General features: G+C 44.4%; 2 protein-coding genes across 4 annotated transcripts; one reads left to right on the plus strand and one right to left on the minus strand.

The window, feature by feature from the left end:
* The first annotated feature begins 610 nt into the window (after positions 1 to 610).
* On the plus strand, positions 611 to 11,319 carry LOC123975030 (procollagen-lysine,2-oxoglutarate 5-dioxygenase 1-like). Its single transcript, XM_046056121.1, has 12 exons — positions 611 to 671; positions 1,151 to 1,349; positions 1,436 to 1,540; positions 1,652 to 1,777; positions 2,294 to 2,435; positions 2,593 to 2,706; positions 3,653 to 3,718; positions 3,854 to 3,958; positions 4,137 to 4,283; positions 6,397 to 6,522; positions 6,717 to 6,842; positions 10,142 to 11,319. Exons 1-12 carry the CDS (start codon positions 611 to 613, stop codon positions 10,295 to 10,297), a joined length of 1,473 nt encoding a protein of 490 aa, XP_045912077.1. The 3' UTR covers positions 10,298 to 11,319.
* A 396-nt stretch (positions 11,320 to 11,715) lies between these two features.
* On the minus strand, positions 11,716 to 20,888 carry tpx2 (TPX2 microtubule nucleation factor). 3 transcript variants are annotated; one of them, XM_046055993.1, is made up of 17 exons: positions 20,739 to 20,888; positions 20,109 to 20,244; positions 18,192 to 18,323; positions 17,130 to 17,250; positions 16,582 to 16,644; positions 16,351 to 16,455; positions 16,015 to 16,124; positions 15,763 to 15,911; positions 15,302 to 15,473; positions 15,071 to 15,209; positions 14,626 to 14,848; positions 14,404 to 14,499; positions 14,143 to 14,316; positions 13,912 to 14,058; positions 13,717 to 13,828; positions 12,581 to 12,747; positions 11,716 to 12,079 (listed from the first exon to the last, which is right to left on the minus strand). In XM_046055993.1, exons 2-17 carry the CDS (start codon positions 20,215 to 20,217, stop codon positions 11,969 to 11,971), a joined length of 2,130 nt encoding a protein of 709 aa, XP_045911949.1. In that variant the 5' UTR covers positions 20,218 to 20,244; positions 20,739 to 20,888; the 3' UTR covers positions 11,716 to 11,968. The 3 variants fall into 3 exon arrangements, with proteins under 3 accessions (XP_045911949.1, XP_045911948.1, XP_045911947.1); XM_046055992.1 differs by having other exon boundaries at positions 12,581 to 12,765; XM_046055991.1 differs by having other exon boundaries at positions 12,581 to 12,768.

The following is a 20,888-nucleotide window of genomic DNA, read 5'->3' on the forward strand; positions in this document are numbered from 1 at the left end:
CAGTCTAAACATGTATCTGGTTCTACAGCTGTTTCTAAGGTTCCTGAGTTAAGAGATAAGTCGGTGCCAGTTGAGGGCAGGTCTTGGTGAATTTTGTCTCTAATAGCTAGAATTTTATCATTAAAGAAGCTCATGAAATCGTAACTACTGAGAGCTATGGGAATACTTGGCTCAATAGAGCTGTGACTCTCTGTCAGCCTGGCTACAGTGCTGAAAAGAAACCTGGGGTTGTTCCTATTTTCCTCTATTAATGACAAGTAGTACGCTGCTCTGGCATTATGGAGGGCCTTCCTATAAGTTTTAAGACTATCATGCCAAATTAAACGAGAATTTTCCACTTTGGTGGAACGCCAATTCCTCTCAAGTTTCCGCGATATTTGCTTTAATTTGCAAGTTTCAGTATTATACCATGGAGCTAACCGTCTTTGTTTTAGTATTTTCTTACACAGTGGGTCAATATCAACATCAACGCCAGCACACACCTACACACACAAACCGAACTGTCAGACCATATAATAAACATGGTACAATAACGACAGCACGTTAACTTCTTTAGTTCTGTATTCTGACAGAACATCTGCACGGTTCTCACGTTTCTGTAACACTCACTATGAAAGTATGCAAACGAAAAAACACCTTCAGACCTCCCTCCAAAACACATTTTCCTGGCGGTGAGTGCCAGTGATCATTTCATTTGGACTGAATAAAATGATTGACTGTGCTGATTACAGTCCTGCGGATTTGTTTTCTTTTTTGAGCATTTGATTTATTGATTGCTGTCGGGACGTAAAGAGAATTTCAACAACGAAAACAAAAAATGCATCTGAAATAAATTGTCTACCCCAGCTTGAGTTTCGCTCCTGTATGCCTCCTGATCATGATCATGTTATTTGACCCCACGGACATCTTGACAATTGAGTCAAGACAGCCTAATATTGCTGTTTAACATGAGATGGAACCAAATACATAAAAAAAGGTCCTGAGGTGTTTTCTGTTTCTGTCTGGGAAAGAAAGAAAGACAGGGAAATATCTCTCCCATAACTCTTTATCTCTAAACTCTCTCACACATTTAGGCTTCTCTAAGTGAACTCCTTTTGAGATCTAATGTAATATTTTTTCACTTCCATTCACTGAGCCTCCCCTGAAACAGGCCCACCTCCCACTTTGGGAATCTCTGCTGTAGTTAACCGTAATATCTGCAGTGACCCGGGTCTCTTTTCCCTGCAGGAAGTTCACCACGAGCCTCAGGTCAGCTCCTTCCTGAAGGATCATGGGAGCCTCTATCAGGATGTGAAGTTCGTCGGGCCAGAGGAGCAGATGGACGGAGCCGCCTCCAGAAACCTGGGCTTGTGAGTTTCCTGTGAGCCGTGTCTGTCTGCTGGAACAGAGCGTGTGCCTGACCTGTTCTTCACCGAGTGTCTCTGCTTCTTCTCAGTGACATGTGCCGGAAGGACGGGGCCTGTGAATATTTCTTCAGCGTGGACATCGAAGTGGTTTTACAGAACGAGAACACACTCAAAATTCTCATTGAACAAAACCTGCAAGTATTTTTATCATAAATTAATTATGATTAATAACCCTGTGAGGTGCTGGGACTGCTGCGTGTCTGTAGCCATATAAATATACTAACACTCCTTTATCTGCTCCTCAGTCCGGTTGTGGCACCGATGATAACTCGATCTGGTCGCCTGTGGAGCAACTTCTGGGGAGCCCTCAGCGCTGAGGGCTACTACGCCAGATCAGAGGACTACGTGGACATAGTTCAAGGACGCAGAGTGTACGTTGCTAATACGTCGGTACCGTAAGAATTCAGAGGGATGTTTAGCAGTTAAAGGCGAGACAGAGACGCAGCTGCCCACACAGCTTTACACTGGTGGGGTGCACTAGTGTCTTTTAACAGCGGTGATCATTAATTATCAGTTATTCCAGAACAAATAAAAGTAAAGAGACGTGGGGTGGGGGGGGGCAGTCACTATAATCAGCACTCTGACTTTCTCTTCTCCAATTCTTGTGTTTTTGGCCACTAAGCTACTGTCAGTTAGATTCAACACTTCCTGTGTTTGTATCAAACTAAAAGCCCACCCACGAGGCACACAGTGAACGTCTGTGCAGGAAAGTAGAAGCAAATGGAAAAAATCAGTGAATAAAAACAGCGTCTCTGATGTTGTTCAGTTCTAATCAGCAGCATCAGAAAAGGTGGAGCTTCTTAATAAATACGATGAAACGGATGAGACTGGGAGTCCCGTCTCTGGTCCTGGCGTTGGTTTGTGTCTCAGACTGTGTTGTTCTTCAGGGGTGTGTGGAACGTCCCGTACGTGTCCAGCGTGTACCTGGTGAAGGCCGGCCTCCTGCGATCAGAGCTCACAGACTACGAGCTTTTTACCTCTCACCTATTAGACCCCGACATGGCTTTCTGCTTCAGCCTTCGCAGCAAGGTCAGTACGAGACAACAGATAAGGGACAGCTGTTAGAAGCCACAGCATGTAAAGGAGAGTTTCACTCAGTTTTGACTCAATCCTGCTGGAACTTTCCAGCCTAATGAAAAATGAAGTTTCTAATAATATCTGACCTGTGGTGAATCTTTTCTCGCAGGGGATCTTCATGCATGTCACAAACATGCACACCTTCGGTCGTATCCTGTCAACAGAAAACTATCAGAGCGGCCATCTTCATAATGACCTGTGGCAGATCTTTGAAAACCCAGTGGTGAGATATCAGTATCATATCAACATCAACTTGATATTAGTAGCTGTTGTAGTGATAGTGGTGGTGGTAGGTTATAATAAAATGTTAGTGAAAGCAGAAGTGTTTGTATAAAGAAGCTGGAGAGGCTGCAGTGAGACCTCACTGATCTAAAATAAGCACTACAGTTTTGTTAACGTACACACAAACATGTTAAAAAAATGTTGAAAAAGTATTTCCTTCAAAAAGGTTTTCAGACAGATCAGTTTTCTTATTTATTGTTTCAAACTTCTTGTATTCCACATCATGAACTTCTTAAGCCTGGATCCCACCGGGTGTGGCGGTGTCATGTTCGGCTGTGATTGCTTGTGATTCCACCAGACGAGTTTCAGAAGCGTCCCAGCTCTCCGCGAGTCTATTGTTCATAAGCTGCATCAAGTAGCACAAAGCAGATGAACCCAGCAGGAAGTCCGACACAGAATCTGCATAGAGAATCTGGTCAATTTTCAAAATAAAACACCCTGTGCAGAATCCTGATCGTGAATCAACAATAAACATAATTAAAACAGACACAAAAAGAAACCTTTTCACTAAGTAGCTTAATTAACAAAAGCACCACGAATGATCAGAATCTGCAAGTCAGTAACGTCTGGCTTCGCTCCTGAAATCCTTCCAAGTGGGATTTCAATCCACGCAGAGGACAGAACAAAACCGTGTCGCAACCGTGGCTGGTGGAATCCAGCTGTTAGTTTGCTCCGTGATGTACCTGTACATGGTTAGGAGAAAATTATTTGGAAGCTGAAACCAAGCCTGAGCACATGATTATGCACGAGTCTTACTCTAAATTCAGGTTAATTTCTCTTTGTGGCTTCATCCAGACCAGACCTAGAACATCATCATGTAACTGCAGAAGCTGCTGTGGAGGCAGAACAACAAAAACAAACATGCTGTGTGTGTGTGTTTCTTTCAGGACTGGCAAGAGCGCTACATTCATGAGAACTACACTCGCATCATGAAGGACAAGCTGATTGAAACTGTGAGTTGGACATGCAGACACACTCAGTCGCTGCACCAACATTTTCAACTCCTGTGTCCTTTTGTGGTCCTTCTAAATATACTGAATGTATGTGTGTAACTCAGTGGTTAAACACGTCTTCCTCTGCCCCCCCAGCCGTGTCCTGATGTGTACTGGTTCCCAGTTTTCACTGAGCTGGCTTGTGACCACATTGTTGAAGAAATGGAGCACTTTGGGAAGTGGTCAGGAGGACGTAATGAGGTATGTTAGCATACAGTGTTTGTTTGTCCTGCTTCTTTTGGTTTGCATCATCAGTAATAATAAGTAGCTGTTACTGTTATTTGACGGCGTTGTACATGTGCACATCACGCAGCAGCCTGAAGAACTGATCAGTGATGTTTGTTGTTGATGTTTAATGAGCTTTTTTTCTGTTTGTCAGGACACTAGAATCCAGGGTGGCTATGAGAATGTCCCCACGGTCGACATCCACATGAATCAGATCAACTATGAAAAGGAGTGGCACAAATTCTTGCTGGAGTACGTGGCGCCCATTACAGAGAAAATGTATCCTGGTTACTACACCAAGGTAAGACTTGTGAACACGTCAAGTCCAAACCGTTGCTGCCACACATTATGATGAGATGAAAATAAGTCACATAATGTCTCCCGGTAATTTATACTAACAGGGACATCATCTGAAGATTAAGAAGAAGTTTTGCTTCCTGAAGTTATGACTGCTATAAACTGACTGACTCATGTAACCTACTTTGTGTCCAGACATTTCAGTCGTGCTTGTACTGCATTTCCCAGAGTGCACCTGTCAGTCCAGTAAAGTAGCAAAGTGGGAGGAGTTATTTTGGGCATCTAGGGTTTCAAAAGCAGAGGTTGTCCTGCTGTCTAAACTCAGTTCAGTTTGTGCTTATATAGCAACACTCATTCAGACCAAAATTTTAATCTTCGCGCCGCTTTCCTTGCGTGAGTTTCATTGCTGGACTACTCGAGTGTTCACACAATGCAATGATCTGTGATTACTACAGGTGTATGAACAAAAAGTAATGTTTGTTGTGATTTAGTTTCAATAAACGGATCAAACTGATGCAGAAATAACTACAACATGATGCAGATTTGTTAAACGTATGAATTCATGCTTTCTCTGGTCTGTCAGCAACATGCCAGGACAACGACTTTTAAAACGTTGGTTTTCTGAATGGAGTTTTGATCAACAGCTGGTATCAAGTAACAAGACACATATTGTCTGAACTTACCAGGTAGTTCTACTTCCTCACTTACTTTCTTCCAAGCAATGTCCAGTTTTGTCAGGTTTTTAGATAAATATGGGTGCCCCAGAGCTCTGAACAACAGTGGAACCAAAAACACACAGCAGCACGTTGTGTGAAGATAAATCGTTTTAATCCCCAGAGCGTCCTCTGCTACGCCTGACGCCGCCCCCCGCTCGCTTCGCGTTTGGTCTGAAAGCACAGTTACACGGAGAGCACGTTACGATCTCTTAATGGTCATTAGGAACAGGAGGACTGATTACAGCAAGCAAAACCTGTACTGACACCCAAACTCGTCCTTTAATGTGAAACCCACTCTGCTGCTCTAGAAGCTCAAATCTTTCCTTTGGGTTAGCTGCTACTGAACGTTACAACCCTGCAGTGGTGGCTGCTAACGCTAACTGGCCCACATCTTCTTCCAGGTGGTGTCTGAGTGTTTGAAGGGGGGGAAATGCTCAATATGCTCATGTATTCAAATAATGGATCCAAAGTTACTAATAAAGAGTGGAAATAAACTCTGAGTGGTGGAATTACCAGCTCACACCAGCAAATTCAACATAAGGTTCTTTTCCACAGCAGTGAAGTCTCCACTCTGCTGGTTTATACAGAAATACTGTTTACATGCTCTGCTTATCTCTGCTGAGATACTGTCAAAGATGCTCAACACTTCCTGCACTGTTCCAAATTAAAAGCCTACCAGCAGAGGGAGGAATTTTTCGCCCTTGAGCCGCTGGACAGCTTCCAATTTGAAACCTCAGACCAGGAAATTTTGTTTCACTGACAGTAGCTGAACAGTATCCCTGTTAGAAAAGAGAGCGGACAGTGGAAGTGTACATCACACTGAATGTATCAGGACCAAAGGTAAGCCTGTAGGAATTTATGAGTTTGCATCAACAGCAAGTTAAAACAGCAGCAGGCAGAATATTCTTCCAGAACAGGAGACATTGGGAACAAAGACCCATCTCTAACAGAAGCCGGGGTCAAAGAAACGCCGGCTTCTTTCAGCTCTCCATGTCGATTTGAGATTTTATTTGAGAACTTCTTTAAGACGAGCAGACAGCTGAGTGGTCTCTGGGTACTGGACATGAACTGGACTTTGGAAAGTATAGATGCAATCTGGTGAAGTTTGTGAATGTTCTTAAGAGAACGTTTAGTTTGTGGACAACAGCGGAGCTCTCCACAGAGGAGGAGTTACAGATGCATTCAGAGCTGGTTTGGGTCTGAACATGAGATTTAGATATCATCAGCCTTTATAAACGTTTATGACTCAGTTAACAAGGTGATCTCTCTGAAATGTTTTATAAATGATCAGAGGCTTTGTCTTTGACCTTTTCTGGACTATAAGTGAGTAATGTATTGTAACATGAGAGGCAGACGCCCTCTCATCGCTGCTCTGCTGACCAATATGTCTTCTCTCATCAGTGTGCCACGCCCTTGAACTTTGTGGTGAGGTACAAACCTGACGAGCAGCCCCTGCTCGCCCCTCACCACGACGCCTCCACTTTCACTATTAACATAGCTCTGAACAGCAAAGGCGTTGACTACCAGGTAAATGAGGAGCAGGTGGTGGGAGCTACAGGACGTGACCCTGCAGCCATTTTCTCTCTCTCTGCTTCTCTGCTCCCTCTCTGGAAGTGACCCGGGCTGATGCTTGTCTGTCCTGAGCAGGAGCTGCGAGGGCGTACATGTGAACTTTTCTATGCGAATGCCTGCATGACTTCTCTCTGTCTGTGTGTTTGCAGGCTCACTTTGACTTGGCCTTTGTAGTTAGGTATAAGCCAGACGAGCAGCCGTTTTTGAGACCGCACCACGACGCCTCCACATTCACTATAAACATTGCACTCAATCACAGGGGCCTTGATTACCAGGTGAGTGTGTTTGGAGGTTGGTAGAAGCCTGACATTTCCAACACCGAACATAGAGTAATGCATGCAGCTGTTTATATTAGAGATGGGGAAATCAAATCAGACTTTACATTGTGCTGTTCAGATGATATCTGTTGGTAAAAACACTGGCAGCTGTTTCCATAAACTGGAAAGCGTCACATGAAACAGTTCCAGTTGTATTTGAGTAAGTAACGAGATGTTATGTGGGTCCTACTGAGAGTTTGTGCAGGTTTTAACATGTCTGACTCGGTGGCTCAGTGTCAGCGTCCTGTCATGTTCAGGAGAGACTGGCTCACTTTTACTCCGTAAAACTCAAAAAGAAAAAGAAAAGAAGCGATATAAACATAAACATTTTTAAGGTGGATTTTCCCCACCACACAGAGAACATACCACACATTTTTTATTTCATGGGTCAGTCATTTCCTGGAGAGAATAAAGAAACCATACAGACAAGGAAAAGACAAGAACATATTTATTCTCTATGCATTTATTATCACAAGCTTTATTGGCAGTTTTCCATGTGTTTCCATTATTTTACTGTGGACGTCTTTCCAGGAAACTTTACAGACTCAGTGAATAAAACATTGAATGTTTTGGACCACAGAGAGACGTCCAGCTGCAGACATTAGTGTCCACATGAAGAGCGTAGATAAACAACGCTGTGTTTTCATAAAGCACGGTGCTGAAGTCAGGGTCGGATCACGTTCCCAGCATGTACATCTACATCCTGCTGTTTCCTCGTGTGTCCTCTCTGTGTTTGTGAGTCTGTCTTCTTTGCATGACACAGAAAGCTGGAGCCTTGTTTTCATGGTAGCATCCATGTTGTCTCCCTGCATCCTCCACAGACCAGACTAAACAATCAGCTGTTAGTCCACAGTGTTAATGGTTTATGCTGAATATATATATAAGTATATAATCTCTATAATGTCTATATAATGTAGTATATATATATAATAATATAATATATATATATAATGTCTGTCACGTGTTCAGCGGTTGTGATTTTATGTGATCTTTAAAGGACAGTATATATCATATTTGATCACTGATAATATTCACTGATGACTATAAGCCATTAACCACAAATACACATATCCTAAAGTCTCAAAATAATAGAATAACACTGCATGAATTAATAAAAGCAGATCAATTGTGGTGTAATATCTGTTTCCTCAGCATCAGCTGTCTTTTTAAAACTAATATTATTTTCATTCACTAATTTTTTGCTGTTGCTTCCACTTAAAGCTGCAATTTGTGGAAGTCAACTCGGGTTTTTCACAATAAAAGCCTACAAGGAAAGAGGGGGATTACGCCTACTGAGGTGCTTGAAGGTTTTTAATGTGAAATGTCTGTGCAGGAAGTGACAGCAGTTTAACGGTGAGTGGAAGTGATTAGTGAAAGAGGACGTGTTCTGGGCACAGAGCTGATTGTGACATTAGTGCTGTGGAAGTAAACTTTATACTGAAATGATCAAGACAGCAGGTGAACACGAGTTATCTTCTGCCATCTCTAATATAAGCCGGCTTCATATGAGCAAAAAACAGCCTTTAAACTTTAAAGATTAAACTTTTTATTGAGATAACATTTTTGGCCATACCGTCCAGCCCTATCTAGTTGTAAGATCCTTAATTTGGTCATGGTCATGTTTCAGTCCAGGTTATGCAGCAGTTTTATAAGTTCCTGCAGTGGAAAAGGAAGTTAACTTGCTCGTGAACCTCCTCTAACCTCAGCTTTATACACTGCTCAAAAAAATAAAGGGAACATTAAAATAACACATCCTAGATCTGAATGAATGAAATAATCTCATTAAATACTCCTTTCTTTACATAGCTGAATGTGCTGACAACAAAATCACACAAATATTATCAATGGAAATCACACTCAAAGTCAAGGTGGAAAACCACACTACAGGCCAATCCAGCTTTGATGTAATGTACATCCTACAACGCCTGGGCATGCTCCTGATGAGGTGGCAGATGGTCTCCTGAGGGATCTCCTCCCAGACCTGGACTAAAGCATCCGTCAACTCCCGGACAGTCTGTGGTGCAATGTGGCGTTGGTGGATGGAGCGAGACATGATGTCCCAGATGTGCTCAATTGGATTCAGGTCTGGGGAACGGGCGGGCCGGTCCATAGCATCAATGCCTTCCTCTTGCAGGAACTGCTGACACACTCCAGCCACATGAGGTTTAGCATTGTCTTGCATTAGGAGGAACCCAGGGCCAACCTCACCAGCATATGGTCTCACAAGGGGTCTGAGGATCTCATCTCGGTACCTGATGGCAGTCAGGCTACCTCTGGCGAGCACACGGAGGGCTGTGCGGCCCCCCAAAGAAATGCCACCCCACACCATCACTGACCCACCGCCAAACCGGTCATGCTGGAGGATGTTGCAGGCAGCAGAACGTTCTCCACGGCGTCTCCAGACTCTGTCACGTTTGTCACATGTGCTCAGTGTGAACCTGCTTTCATCTGTGAAGAGCACAGGGCACCAGTGGCAAATTTACCAATCTTGGTGTTCTCTGGCAAATGCCAAACATCCTGCACGGTGTTGGGCTGTAAGCACAACCCCCACCTGTGGACGTCGGGCCCTCGTACCACCCTCATGGAGTCTGTTTCTGACCGTTTGAGCAGACACACGCACATTTGTGGCCTGCTGGAGGTCATTTTGCAGGGCTCTGGCAGTGCTCCTCCTGCTCCTCCTTGCACAAAGGCGGAGGTAGCGGTCCAGCTGCTGGGTTCTTGCCTTCCTACGGCCTCCTCCACGTCTCCTGATGTACTGGCCTGTCTCCTGGTAGCGCCTCCGTGCTCTGGACACTACGCTGACAGACACAGCAAACCTTCTTGCCACAGCTCGCATTGATGTGCCATCCTGGATGAGCTGCACTACCTGAACCACTTGTCTGGGTTGTAGACTCCGTCTCATGCTACCACTAGAGTGAAAGCACCGCCAAAACATCAGCCAGGAAGCATAGGAACTGAGAAGTGGTCTGTGGTCACCACCTGCAGAACCTCTCCTTTATTGGGTCTTGCTAATTGCCTATAATTTCCACCTGTTGTCTATTCCATTTGCACAACAGCATGTGAAATTGATTGTCAATCAGTGTTGCTTCCTAAGTGGACAGTTTGATTTCACAGGAGTGTGATTGACTTGGAGTTACATTGTGTTGTTTAAGTGTTCCCTTTATTTTTTTGAGCAGTGTAAATGTGGGATGACAGGAAACATGGCTGAATCGAGCCGTCCTTCAGGAGTCCGATGGTAATGTGTGTTGTGTTTTCAGGGTGGTGGATGCAGGTTTCTTCGCTATGACTGCTCCATTCAGTCTCCTCGGAAAGGCTGGGCCCTCATGCACCCGGGCCGCCTCACCCACTACCACGAAGGCCTGCCGGTCACCAGTGGTGTCCGGTACATCGCCGTGTCCTTTGTGGATCCCTGAACTCCCAAAGACAGCATGCATCACCGACTTCTCCAGACCAACCAGGACACCCTGATCCTGCAGCGTCACAGCTGCTCGCTAGCTTTTCCTCTTTTCATCACTCCATCTGTTCTCTTGTTCTTTTCATCCCCCTCTTTGCTTGTTTTAATGTCCAAAATGATTTTGTTTCTGTCTCACTGAAAGAATTACCTGCAGTGTGAAACATGAACACAGGTGCTCAGTGGAAGAACATGTGTTGGAGGAGAACTTGGTCCAAAGTAACACCTAACATGTTTAAAAGTGTTTGTGACCAGCAAACAGGCACCATAAGTTTCTCCAAGAAAATGGACGTGTTACTTTAAGTCCCTTTGACATTGCAAGGAAGCAAGGTTGGCCCAATACAATGTGGTGGCGAGCTGCGACAGCTGAGTGAAAGGAGACAGGGCGTCAAAGTCTCGTGTCCCGTCAGGGGCGAGTTAAGTGAATTACTTTAGACCCAGTTCTCATTTAAATTCTGGAATAATGTTTTCCTCTTCCTGATGTGAATATGATGTCACCTGGATGTAGCAGTGTTCAGGCCGTGTACAAACGTCACCTCAGGCGTCAGTCTGTCAGTTCAGAGGTCACAGCTGTCTGATCACCAGCTGTAGGAGAAAAGGATGCCTGCCACCAGCTTCGGTGGTGCAGCTGCTGATCCATGTTTGGTTCTGGTCGGTCTGGAGTGTATCAATAATGCCTTGAGCTGGACTTCTCTCAGGAAACCACCAGTCCAGCATAGACTCGTCCTTCTTACATGTTGTATTTTTACTTCACCGTTTCTGCTGTTCTCCAACTCTCTCTAAAGCCTGCTAACACTTATTTATTTTTTGTACATTTTATTTGACAGAAAGCAACACTCCCAGATTTATCTTGCATCTGCAATATATAAATTGTGTGATTCCATGTTTCCAGGTCAGTTTGTAAAAGTGTAACATGCTCAGTTTCTGTCACTGCGCTTCAAACACAACCTGAATAAAACAGAACCCAACTGAAGAGCATCTGAACACTGGTTTAACGTCTTCATCTGACAATAATGGCCATAAAGATTAGTCTTACAAGCAACTGAACAACTGTGACATGTGATCACTACTGAACTCCTAATATTTGAATTGTATAAAACTACCTATTTGACTTAGAAACTGCAGCATTTCTACAACTTCACTTACAATTCCTACAGAGTTTAGACCAATTCCATGTGGTGTGGGCCCAAAGCCAGCTGACTACTGGTCCAACGTATTTGAAATCCAAGTATAGAGAAAAACTAATATGTGATCAACTCAATTGACGACAGACTGAACCTGGAGCCTGCAGATTAACCACAAATGGTTTCTCATCAGAACACAAGTTTGAGTTTTCCAAGTTTAAAAAGGTGCCTTTAAATAAACGTCCACCATTGTTAGGAAGATTTAAAAACTTTATTTTAAAAGTAAAAAGTTCTTAGTAAAAGTTATTATAAAGAGGAGAAAGAATATACACCATAGGGTTAAAATCTAAAGCTCAACATGGAACAGACAGTCATTTCAAATACAAGACAATCTATTTACATCTTTACAGCCAGTTTCCTCCCCACCGGCTGAAGGAGGACACAGTTCATGTCAGGGTTGCTGCCGAAAAACAGTAAACAGCAGGTTCCTAGAGAGCGGGCTGAGCCGTCTACAGTCTGAAGCGGTCGGAGAAGTTGGGTGAGTGGGGGATGGTGAGAGGAACTTCACTCTTTTTGACTGCAACAGGTTTGTAGTGCCTGATGGGCTGAGCCTTGTGAACCTGCAGGAGGAGAAGATGTCAGACTTTACCTCAGGCTGCAGACTCAAGCCTGCAGAGTCCACTCTGCCTCACCATATAGTTAGTCTGAAATCTTAAAGAGCAATTATACTCTCACCATAACTACTAACAGTCATCACACACTAATCTACGTGGCACCTGACAGATAAAACCAGCAGAAGCTGCTTATTTAAAGAGACTGTTTAAAGACATGTCAGAAATAAACTGAGCAGATTGGAAGGAGAGGCCAATCGCAGGCTCCCACTCCGATTAAAAGTTACACCGAGGGAGCTAGAGCAGCAGCTAGTCATCGAGGTATACCCTTATACCAGTTTATGAGTTCACTGCTCATTTTGATGCGAGAACTGTGGCTATGAATGGGACAGGAGGGCACTTTCTGGATCAGGAATGAAGCAGTTCGTGCATCATTGAGCAGCAGTCAGTGGTTAAATATTCAAACTGACTTTAACTCAGTCATGAATCTCCTTTTCAAAATAAAGTTACCTGTTCCTGCCGCAGTCTGGCGATCTCCTCTCTCTCCTTCTGCACCTCCTCCCGTCTCTGCTGCTCCTCCATCATCGCCCTGAGAGCCTCCTTCTCGCTGGCCAGCTGCTCTAACTCCTGCCGCTCCCGGGCACGGCGCTCTGTTGACAGCTCGAAGGCCTCCACCACTGTAGAAGGAGGAATGCCTTCTGAGTGTGCAGTGGCAGACGGTGAAGACAGAATAGTGAGTGACAACGCTGAAGAACGCTTCAGCCTTCGAGAAGGAAGCTGAAGCACCTTCAGAGCTTTTACATATTCAACATGAAGCAGGGCTACATTACAATGTGTGAATAAGTGTCATTTCACCAGGAAACACCAATGTAAAATCTTCAATGCTTCCACTCAGAACACTTCATACTGAAATAATGCTGATAGATAAACTAAAGTTTCCACAGACTGTCTCACACATCATAGAGTTTCTCCCTCAAGCTGAAATCTCAGGAGGAAACATCAGTCTATAGCTCATTTTATGGAGTTCTAAGACTTAAACATGGCCCAAGGGATCATATGACCTGCAGTTTTAGACATCTGGTGTTAGTCTACATTTCTTATTGTCCACGAATCCCATGTGCAGACACAAAACAAAAAACTGGGGCCGAAAGATGAATCCCAATGTGACTGAGCTCGTTTTTAAATCAATGACTTCTGTGTGACAAACACGTGCTGCTAAACTGCACCAACAGACACCACGTGTGCATTACTGCACATCAGGATGGCAGGACATCAACGCAAATACACTGGATGAGTCAAGTTTAAAGAGCCGCTAAAGATTTCGTGTCTGACATCCTGGTGCCTGAAATACACCACATGTGGATTCATCTGCTACAGAAAATAGTCCAACAAATGTTTCCTATTCCCTGTTTGATTATGGACTGCAGCGAGCAGCTGTTTAAAAGGCTCAGTCATTTCCTCAGAAGTAAAAAGAGTCATTCACGGGATTAAACAAAAACACCAGAGTTATTCAGCTACTCTGTGCCGTTCCTGGCGGCGTGGGAGAAAATGCGCTGGAACCCCATTTAAGGGGTCAGTATTTAGCATGTTAACAGCATCAGTATCTCACAGGTGTCAGCACAGCAGGGGCACGTTCGTAGTCTTACCCACTGCAGCCCGGCTCTCCTTCTTGGGCTGGAAAGGCTCTTTATGAGTGACTGTGTTGGGCCTGGCTTTGAATTGCGCCGCTTCCTCCTGCTGTTTCTGCTCCTCCTTTACCTGCAAGGCATAGAGGTCACGTTTGAGTCCAAGCTAGAGACGTTGTTGGGAACTGAGAGAGTCAGTGGCAGATCCCGGCGTACCATCTGCTCCCAGCGGCTGATCTTCACAGCTCCCCGTTCGTCCAGCTGCAGTCTGAACGGCTCGGGCTTTGTCGGCTCCAGCTTCTTCTTCTCTGGGAGGACCACGGTGTTGAAGTCCGGCAGTGGCTGGGCCCTGAACTGTGGTACCTGGAAAGAATGGAAAACACAAGAGGTCTAACAGTGGTTTTGTTGTGCTGTTTAGCTTCACAGATTCTGGAAGTATGACTCCACCTCTTCATTTCTCTTCTCCTCCAGCTTCTTCTCTCTCAGCGCCCTCCTCTCTCGCTCCCTCTCTTCAAAGGAGAAAGGACAGACCTCCACGTGGTGGTTCTCCTGCAGCCGGGGCTGGAAGGGGAGGCCGAAATGAGGCACTGGGGGGGCCTTGATAGGCGAGGGACGTTTTACCTGAGCAGAAAAGACACCAAGTTATAGGTGGTGCACAAGGGGGAGGGTGGGGGGGTAGAGGGAAAAGGCTGAGCCACATGTCCTTACTTCCTCAACCTTGGGCTCCAAATGAATCCTCTTCTTGAGTAGGAAAGCTGGAGACTCTGGCACAGTTGGATGCACAAACTTCTTCTCTGGTACTCCCTTTTGACAGGAGGAAACGTTTACTAAAGTCACATGAAACCACCTTCACCTTCCAGTCACTCAAACCAGTTTCAGTGCAAATCCTTGGATTAGATACCAAACTGTTGGCAGCAGATTTAAACTCACCACGACTCCTTCCAGGATCTTTTTGGGCAGAGGCTGGGATTTAAACGCATGTGGCTTCTCTTCTTCCTCCTGAGGCTTCTTGGTAGACTGCCTCTCCTGGAGCCTCTTCTCAATCTGCAGCTCAAAACCTTCAGGTACGGTGGGCTCCTTCACAGCCGGCTTCTTCAGGCCCTCTGCGCTCTCCAGGATTCTCTTGTTCAGCTCCAGGGCCTTGAATTTAAACCTGTGATTTATTAAAAAAAAAAAAAAGGCAGTTAAAATCCCTGGTAATTCACCGTTTGATTCCTACAGGAAGGTGCTACGGACTGAGTTTTTGGATGGGTGTTTAAAGTCAGATACTTTATGCCTTTACAGGTAGCCACATTTCCAGGTGCACATTGCTGCTTGACTGGTAGAAGGCAAGGAGGGATACAGTACAAGATGAGGTGTACAGTAAAGCTCTTACTTGTTAAGCCTCTCCACCTCTTCAGCCTCCAGCTCAGAGCTGCTCTTCACGGTGGGCGGGCGGCTCCTCTGGCGGGTCATCAGCTCTGGGGTGTGAGGCTGTGTGAGCTTCATGTGCTCAGACTTTACTCGGGATGGCCCTGACAGATAGTAGCATTGTCATACACTTAATCCCCACCAGGCAGAAACACCTGAAGCTTCCTGTAAGATGACTGCAATGTCTCCTGCTCACCTCTTTCTTGACTCTTGCGGCTGCGCAGGTGGTATCGGTCAGGGGTTTGTTTCTGGTAGCGTTCGATCTGCTGAGCCATGGACACATAGGCAGGAGGCTCGTCCACCTTTCTCTTGCTGCTGGTTGACAAGTTGAAGGGTTTGGGCACTGTGGCACCTCTCACAGCCTTGGCCTGAACAGAAAGTGACAACTGTGAGCATTAGGTGCAGGCTTCATGTAGTCAATATGTACATTTGGACGTCCTCTCGCTCTCATACTTAAACTACAACATACTTGCACAACAAACTGAACAGCAATGGTTTAAATTCACTGGAGAAGTGGTTTGTACACGCAAGAGAATCTGAATCCAGCCCCTTCTGCAGCAACAGCCTTCACTCCGAGGGAACTTCCTGTAGTCTGGGTTTGACAGCTTGGCCTCAGACTTGAGTCTCACCTTCAGGGTGTAAGCACAAACTACTCACTGGGGAGGATGGTTTACGCAGCTGCGTGATGAAGTCCACCTCCTTGTGCACTGTGCTGGATGACATGGTGATCTTTGAGCGCGTGTTTGTGTTAAAGCAGAACTCTTTTGGTACGGTCGTGGACAGGACTGTCTTCTTTGGTGGTGGAACTGAAATATAGAGTGACCCTTTCAGATCTTTTGAAACTGTAACAGCTTGTTAGCCAGCACTTCATTGACGTTGCTCCACATAAATGAAGGAAAATTTACTCACTGCCAGCCAGAGCAGCTTTGTAGCTCGCCTCGTTTTTCTTACGATGCAGAGCCACTTCCCTCTGGAGGGTCCTGATGCGCTCCATTTCCTGTTCTACAGAGCTATTTGGCCTATTGGACACAACCAGAAACAAGACAGCTTTAACCTGCTTTTCCAGCTCAGCCTAGTGCAAGTATCCTACCCAATTTCAAATCCCACTCTCCATTACTGTCAAAGACATTACCAGATATTGTTAGCAGCTTCAGGTTTTTAAAAAGACAATAATTCATACCCATCCCCCCCTCGTTCCAGGGGTACAAGGCTGAGGAGCACTGTTTGCACTGGTGGTGGACTCACTGTGTGTTTGCAGCAACTGCTGCCCGGGTCTTGGCCATAGTCCGGGCCTCAGGCGGCCTCCTTTGAACACTACTGGATTTTCGCGCTGGTTGGGCAACAGGACTCCTAAAACAACATTTAAATCAAAAAGGTCAACCACAACAGGGGCTTTTACAGAAAGCTTGTACATAAAGAGACCCTATCAAAGCAAAGACCATCTGCTGTGAAGGACAGGACAGTCAAGACACTTACTTCTTATATTTCTTTGACGGGGGTATGACTGCACCGCTGGCTGCCTCTTTACGTTTTGAAACCCTAAAATGAATAAATGGGGAAAGTGTATTAGCACTATGAAGTTATCAAGTATAAGACACATCCCCAGAACACTTCATCCTGCATTTCCCCATGATGCAACCCTTTTGTTAGACCCCCCGCCCCAATTTTTAAAACACCCCTCCCTCAGCTTTATTAAAATGTTTAGTCCTCAAACCCAAATCAGGACTCCACCTTCAGATGTCAGTGGCTCAGAAACCTGAGCCACTGACATTAAAGGTCCCAGGTCTCTGATGAGTAGACTCAGCTTCAGTACACTGGGGCCACTTTCAGAATAGAGATTACCATTTTAATAATTTCTTAATTATAATATCCATTATGGACACAAGAAAATTACTGTATGAGACTCAACACAATCAGGTGAGGTTTTGTAGTTATGAATCAGTAAAAATTGATATGTCATGCAGCCCAACGGCAGCATTTTTAGACAGTTTGTCACTGTAGTGTAAGCAGTCAGAGGAACGTACCTGCGTGGCTGGGCAGGGAGTTGATTTACAGCAGTCCTTCGCCGGGCACCAGTCTGGGCGGGACTTCCATCTCCCCAGGATGTGACCAGATTAGAAGGTGGAGATGTGGCTGTGCTAGGACCTGGAATATTGATAGTCCACATGGGTTCACGTTATGCAAGTCATGAGGAACATTTGACACCATAAAGCTCACTAGGATACAGGAGAAATACGGTCAGCCCTACACATATTGTCTATATTTACACTGAATCCATGTGGTGCTGGAACAATCTGGAAAAGTATTTCCCAACTGGGAAAATTTAATGAACTCCGAAAGTCTGGGAAAACTTTGGTACATGAGTTGCTCACATACATGGCATTAAAAACGTTAATATAATGGTGCGAAATAACGTAACATTTTGCTAACTTGTGGTTTGTAATATGGTATTAAATTATAGTGGTTAGTTTGCTGTGCATCTAGAATAAATATGCAAGGAAATATTTTAATAGGATATATTTTTGCAGTATTGAGAACAAGCTATATTTTAGTAGTTTCATGTACTGGTGCAGTAACATTAGAAAATGAACCAGCAAAATAAAATCCTTAATCTTGCCCAAAAAAACCAAAAGCTTACACTCGCTTGAGGTGGTTTTTGCCTTTGTCGAAAAAGAGTTTGTGCTAAATGGGAGATTGAAACACTTGCCGAATAAGTTCTTATGTAGCGAAGTTCTAACTCACTTCTGATCAGCCGTTTCCGCTGTTTGTTTCTTGCCGAATAGTCCCATAACGTGCAGAGACATGGCTGGTAACAGTTTGCCCGGTTGAAACGCATTCCTGAAGACCTCTCTATTTTTATAAGATCAACGGTCCTCAGGTTCATGCAGCTGGTTTTGTTTCTGGTTTGGAACCCTTATGTCTTGTTTATTACAGCCACGTGTAATGTCAACTACCGACGTAACTACGCTTGCTGTAGCCTGGTTTATTCGCTCCAAACCAGCTGATGGAAACGCACATATTTAGCATTTGCTCCCGAGGATTTTTAGTGTATCCTTAGGAATCATCTATAACGCAAAGAAACTAACCAGAGTCCACGTCTGTCTTGAGCAGAGGGGTAACGATGGCCCGTGGCAGGTTGGGCACATCGCTTCTCCTAAAGGACCGGTCACGTCTCAAAGGTGTCTTAAGGTGACCTTCTGTGCCCATGGCCTGTTGTTCTGCAGGTGAGAGACAAGATAAGCAGATTGACTCATTTTACATATTCTTTGATGGTAGGTTAATTGACATGTTCTTCAGGACAAGAGCACCACTGTAGTATAGTTCTCATTATCAGTTTCAATGTTCTTAGCATTTGAGCCTGCAGCAATGCCTCTGGTGTTTACTCTGTAAAGTAGTTATGAGACAGTGAAAAGGTGGAACACAGAAACTGCTGCATACTTTATGCAGCATTCAGACCTCTCGTTTTCTCCAAGTATTGTATGGTTTTTATATAAATAAAGAGTCGTAGTCCAACAGAGCTAACGACGCCAACACCACTGGAACCGGGTGTGCACGGAAGTTAGCTGCTGAGAAGCTCCAGTGAAGATAAATCAATATTGAAACCACAAAAACATAAGCTAATTTAATAAAAGCAGTTAACTCTGAGCTCCTCCGGCGAGTAAACGGCGTAGTTGTCAGAATCCAGACCGATTACGGGTGTTTATTTGTCCAATAGTTGCAGCACTGCTCCCTGCTCATCTCCCAAGTTTAGCAGCTCTCAGCCACCAGCAGATTTTCAATCCCCCGCTCTGCCCGCCCTCTCCACACAACGCTCTGAAGCCGTTGGTGACTTACGGACAATCTCATCACCGATAGGCTATCGCGACTCAGCATCACGCAAATTCCTTTGGGTTGCCTTCACGTTGCTGGTGTTATGCCGAGTTTTGCCTGAGTGCCAAGAATGGCATGCACCTCCAAATACTGCTTTTAAACGCTAATATTCTTTGTGGGGTCCAGTCAATGGTGTTAAGTGATTCGAAGTATACATTTTATTAACATTTAGAGTCTTTAATATTTTAATACACTTAGAAGTACCATTACTTGACATTCACTAAATGTCGTGATAACGCCATTTGATCAATGAGCACAGCAAAGTGTCTGAAAAGGACCTCAAGAGGTGGATGCATAATTCGGCATTTCAAGTTTTGTAGGCTACCTGCCGAGATTTGCATCCACCCCTTTTCTCAGCATCAATGACCGTATCACCCGCGAGGTGCGTGCAATTCTCTGCAGGCAGAATTCAGCACAACACCGGCCCCGCCCCTTTTTCGCGACTCTACGCGTCTTTGCATTGAGTTTGTAAAGTCACAGCCCCAAACGCTCGCTTCGCTTTTGGTCTGAAAGCACTGAACGTCTGTCCAATTCGCCTGTTACTGTAGGAGGCGTTAGGGACCGTCTGAGAAGGTCAATACGATCCATTTCAAATCATCAATAACTGTTTTGCTTTTTATATAAAAATCTCAAACCACTGCTAGCACAGATAGTGACCACCCTTAAACATTTCACACTTGAGAGTTTGTAAAGAAAAAAGTTAAAGAAATTAAGTAATTCATTAAATAATGAAATATGCACAGTGCAGTGTGGTTGTAATTTCAACAGCTTGCTGATTTCTGAATATATTGACAAACCACCTCTCATCCTTCCTGGACATCCTTCACAGCTGTTAGTTCTTTGTAATGTTCAGATGTTTTCAATTTAAAAAAAAACAAACGTGTAAGTACATTGGATTTATTGTCATACTGACAGCGTTTCAAGCCACTCACTTCCCTGTATGTTCACTTTTGTTCGTGCAAACATCACCTTAGTTTCACAAAGTGCACAGAAAGGATAAAACACTAACTCATCAGACGGCAGCAGGACAGCGTCTTTTACGTTTGATGGTAAATCAAGTTAAGCTAAACAAAGACTCCGTCCTCAACACTTCCCCTTGAACTAAACACCAGTCAGGAGTAAATATTACTTACCGAACCACTCGTCCTGGTTTTCTGCGTGTTGCAGCTCTTTCAGGTCGACCACCTGCGACGGGGCATCGAACTCGTACAAACCAGAAGCGTCTCCGTTGCTTTCGGCCATTTTTCTCAGGTCAACAACTCACATGAACTAACGTTAGACACCAATCAACACAGTGAGCTTCAGTTATCTAAAGTGTTAACAGCTGTGGTAATTTAACGTCTGAGTTCAGTTAAACTCGAGATTTAGTTAACGTTAGTCCCTTTCCAGCGAACATTAACCTTAGCTGTTAACTCAGACATGTGATATTAGCTATAGTAACTTAAGTTGCAGACATAACGTTACCGAACGGTGAAAGCCTCACAAGAGATGTTTTCGATAAGAAAATGTAAAGTGCTCGTGTAATGTAAATATGTTAGTGAATGAGAGTTTTATTATCTTTATACGAGCTGTTTTAGCTTAATTTAAGTTAACGTTAGCATTTCCGGTGGAAAACAACAGACTACCTTACGTTATAACTTCATACATTAGTTAGCATAAATCCTTTAACTCGTATTAAATGCTGCTAAATCTACTTGTAAATCCGGTAAACCTATACTACAATAACGGATGTAAGAACAAATAAGGTTTGCAGAGCAGCTTACCGTCTGTTCCCACAACGACACTGGTTAAACTGCAAGCGCCGCGCGACTCGCAACGTTAGCGTTTAAATTTCCTCCTCCCTTTTGAACCAGCCAATGGCTGAGGACATGCTCATCTGCTCGGCTTCTATTGGCTCATACAAGTCAACTTCC

Source organism: Micropterus dolomieu, linkage group LG08, assembly GCF_021292245.1.
Source record: "Micropterus dolomieu isolate WLL.071019.BEF.003 ecotype Adirondacks linkage group LG08, ASM2129224v1, whole genome shotgun sequence".
NCBI lineage: Eukaryota > Metazoa > Chordata > Actinopteri > Centrarchiformes > Centrarchidae > Micropterus > Micropterus dolomieu.

Excerpts from the sequence above, each read along its gene's own strand:
- LOC123975030 (XM_046056121.1), top strand. The coding sequence starts at position 611 with ATGAAAGTATGCAAACGAAAAAACACCTTCAGACCTCCCTCCAAAACA. Across the intron at positions 1,350-1,435 it reads GCCTCCAGAAACCTGGGCTT|TGACATGTGCCGGAAGGACG; the intron begins GTGAGTTTCCTG and ends GCTTCTTCTCAG. Across the intron at positions 2,436-2,592 it reads GCTTCAGCCTTCGCAGCAAG|GGGATCTTCATGCATGTCAC; the intron begins GTCAGTACGAGA and ends CTTTTCTCGCAG.
- tpx2 (XM_046055991.1), bottom strand. The coding sequence starts at position 20,217 with ATGGCCGAAAGCAACGGAGACGCTTCTGGTTTGTACGAGTTCGATGCC. Across the intron at positions 18,324-20,108 it reads AAACCAGGACGAGTGGTTCG|AACAACAGGCCATGGGCACA; the intron begins GTAAGTAATATT and ends TCTCACCTGCAG. Across the intron at positions 12,769-13,716 it reads GGAGAGCCGGGCTGCAGTGG|AAGGCATTCCTCCTTCTACA; the intron begins GTAAGACTACGA and ends CTGCACACTCAG.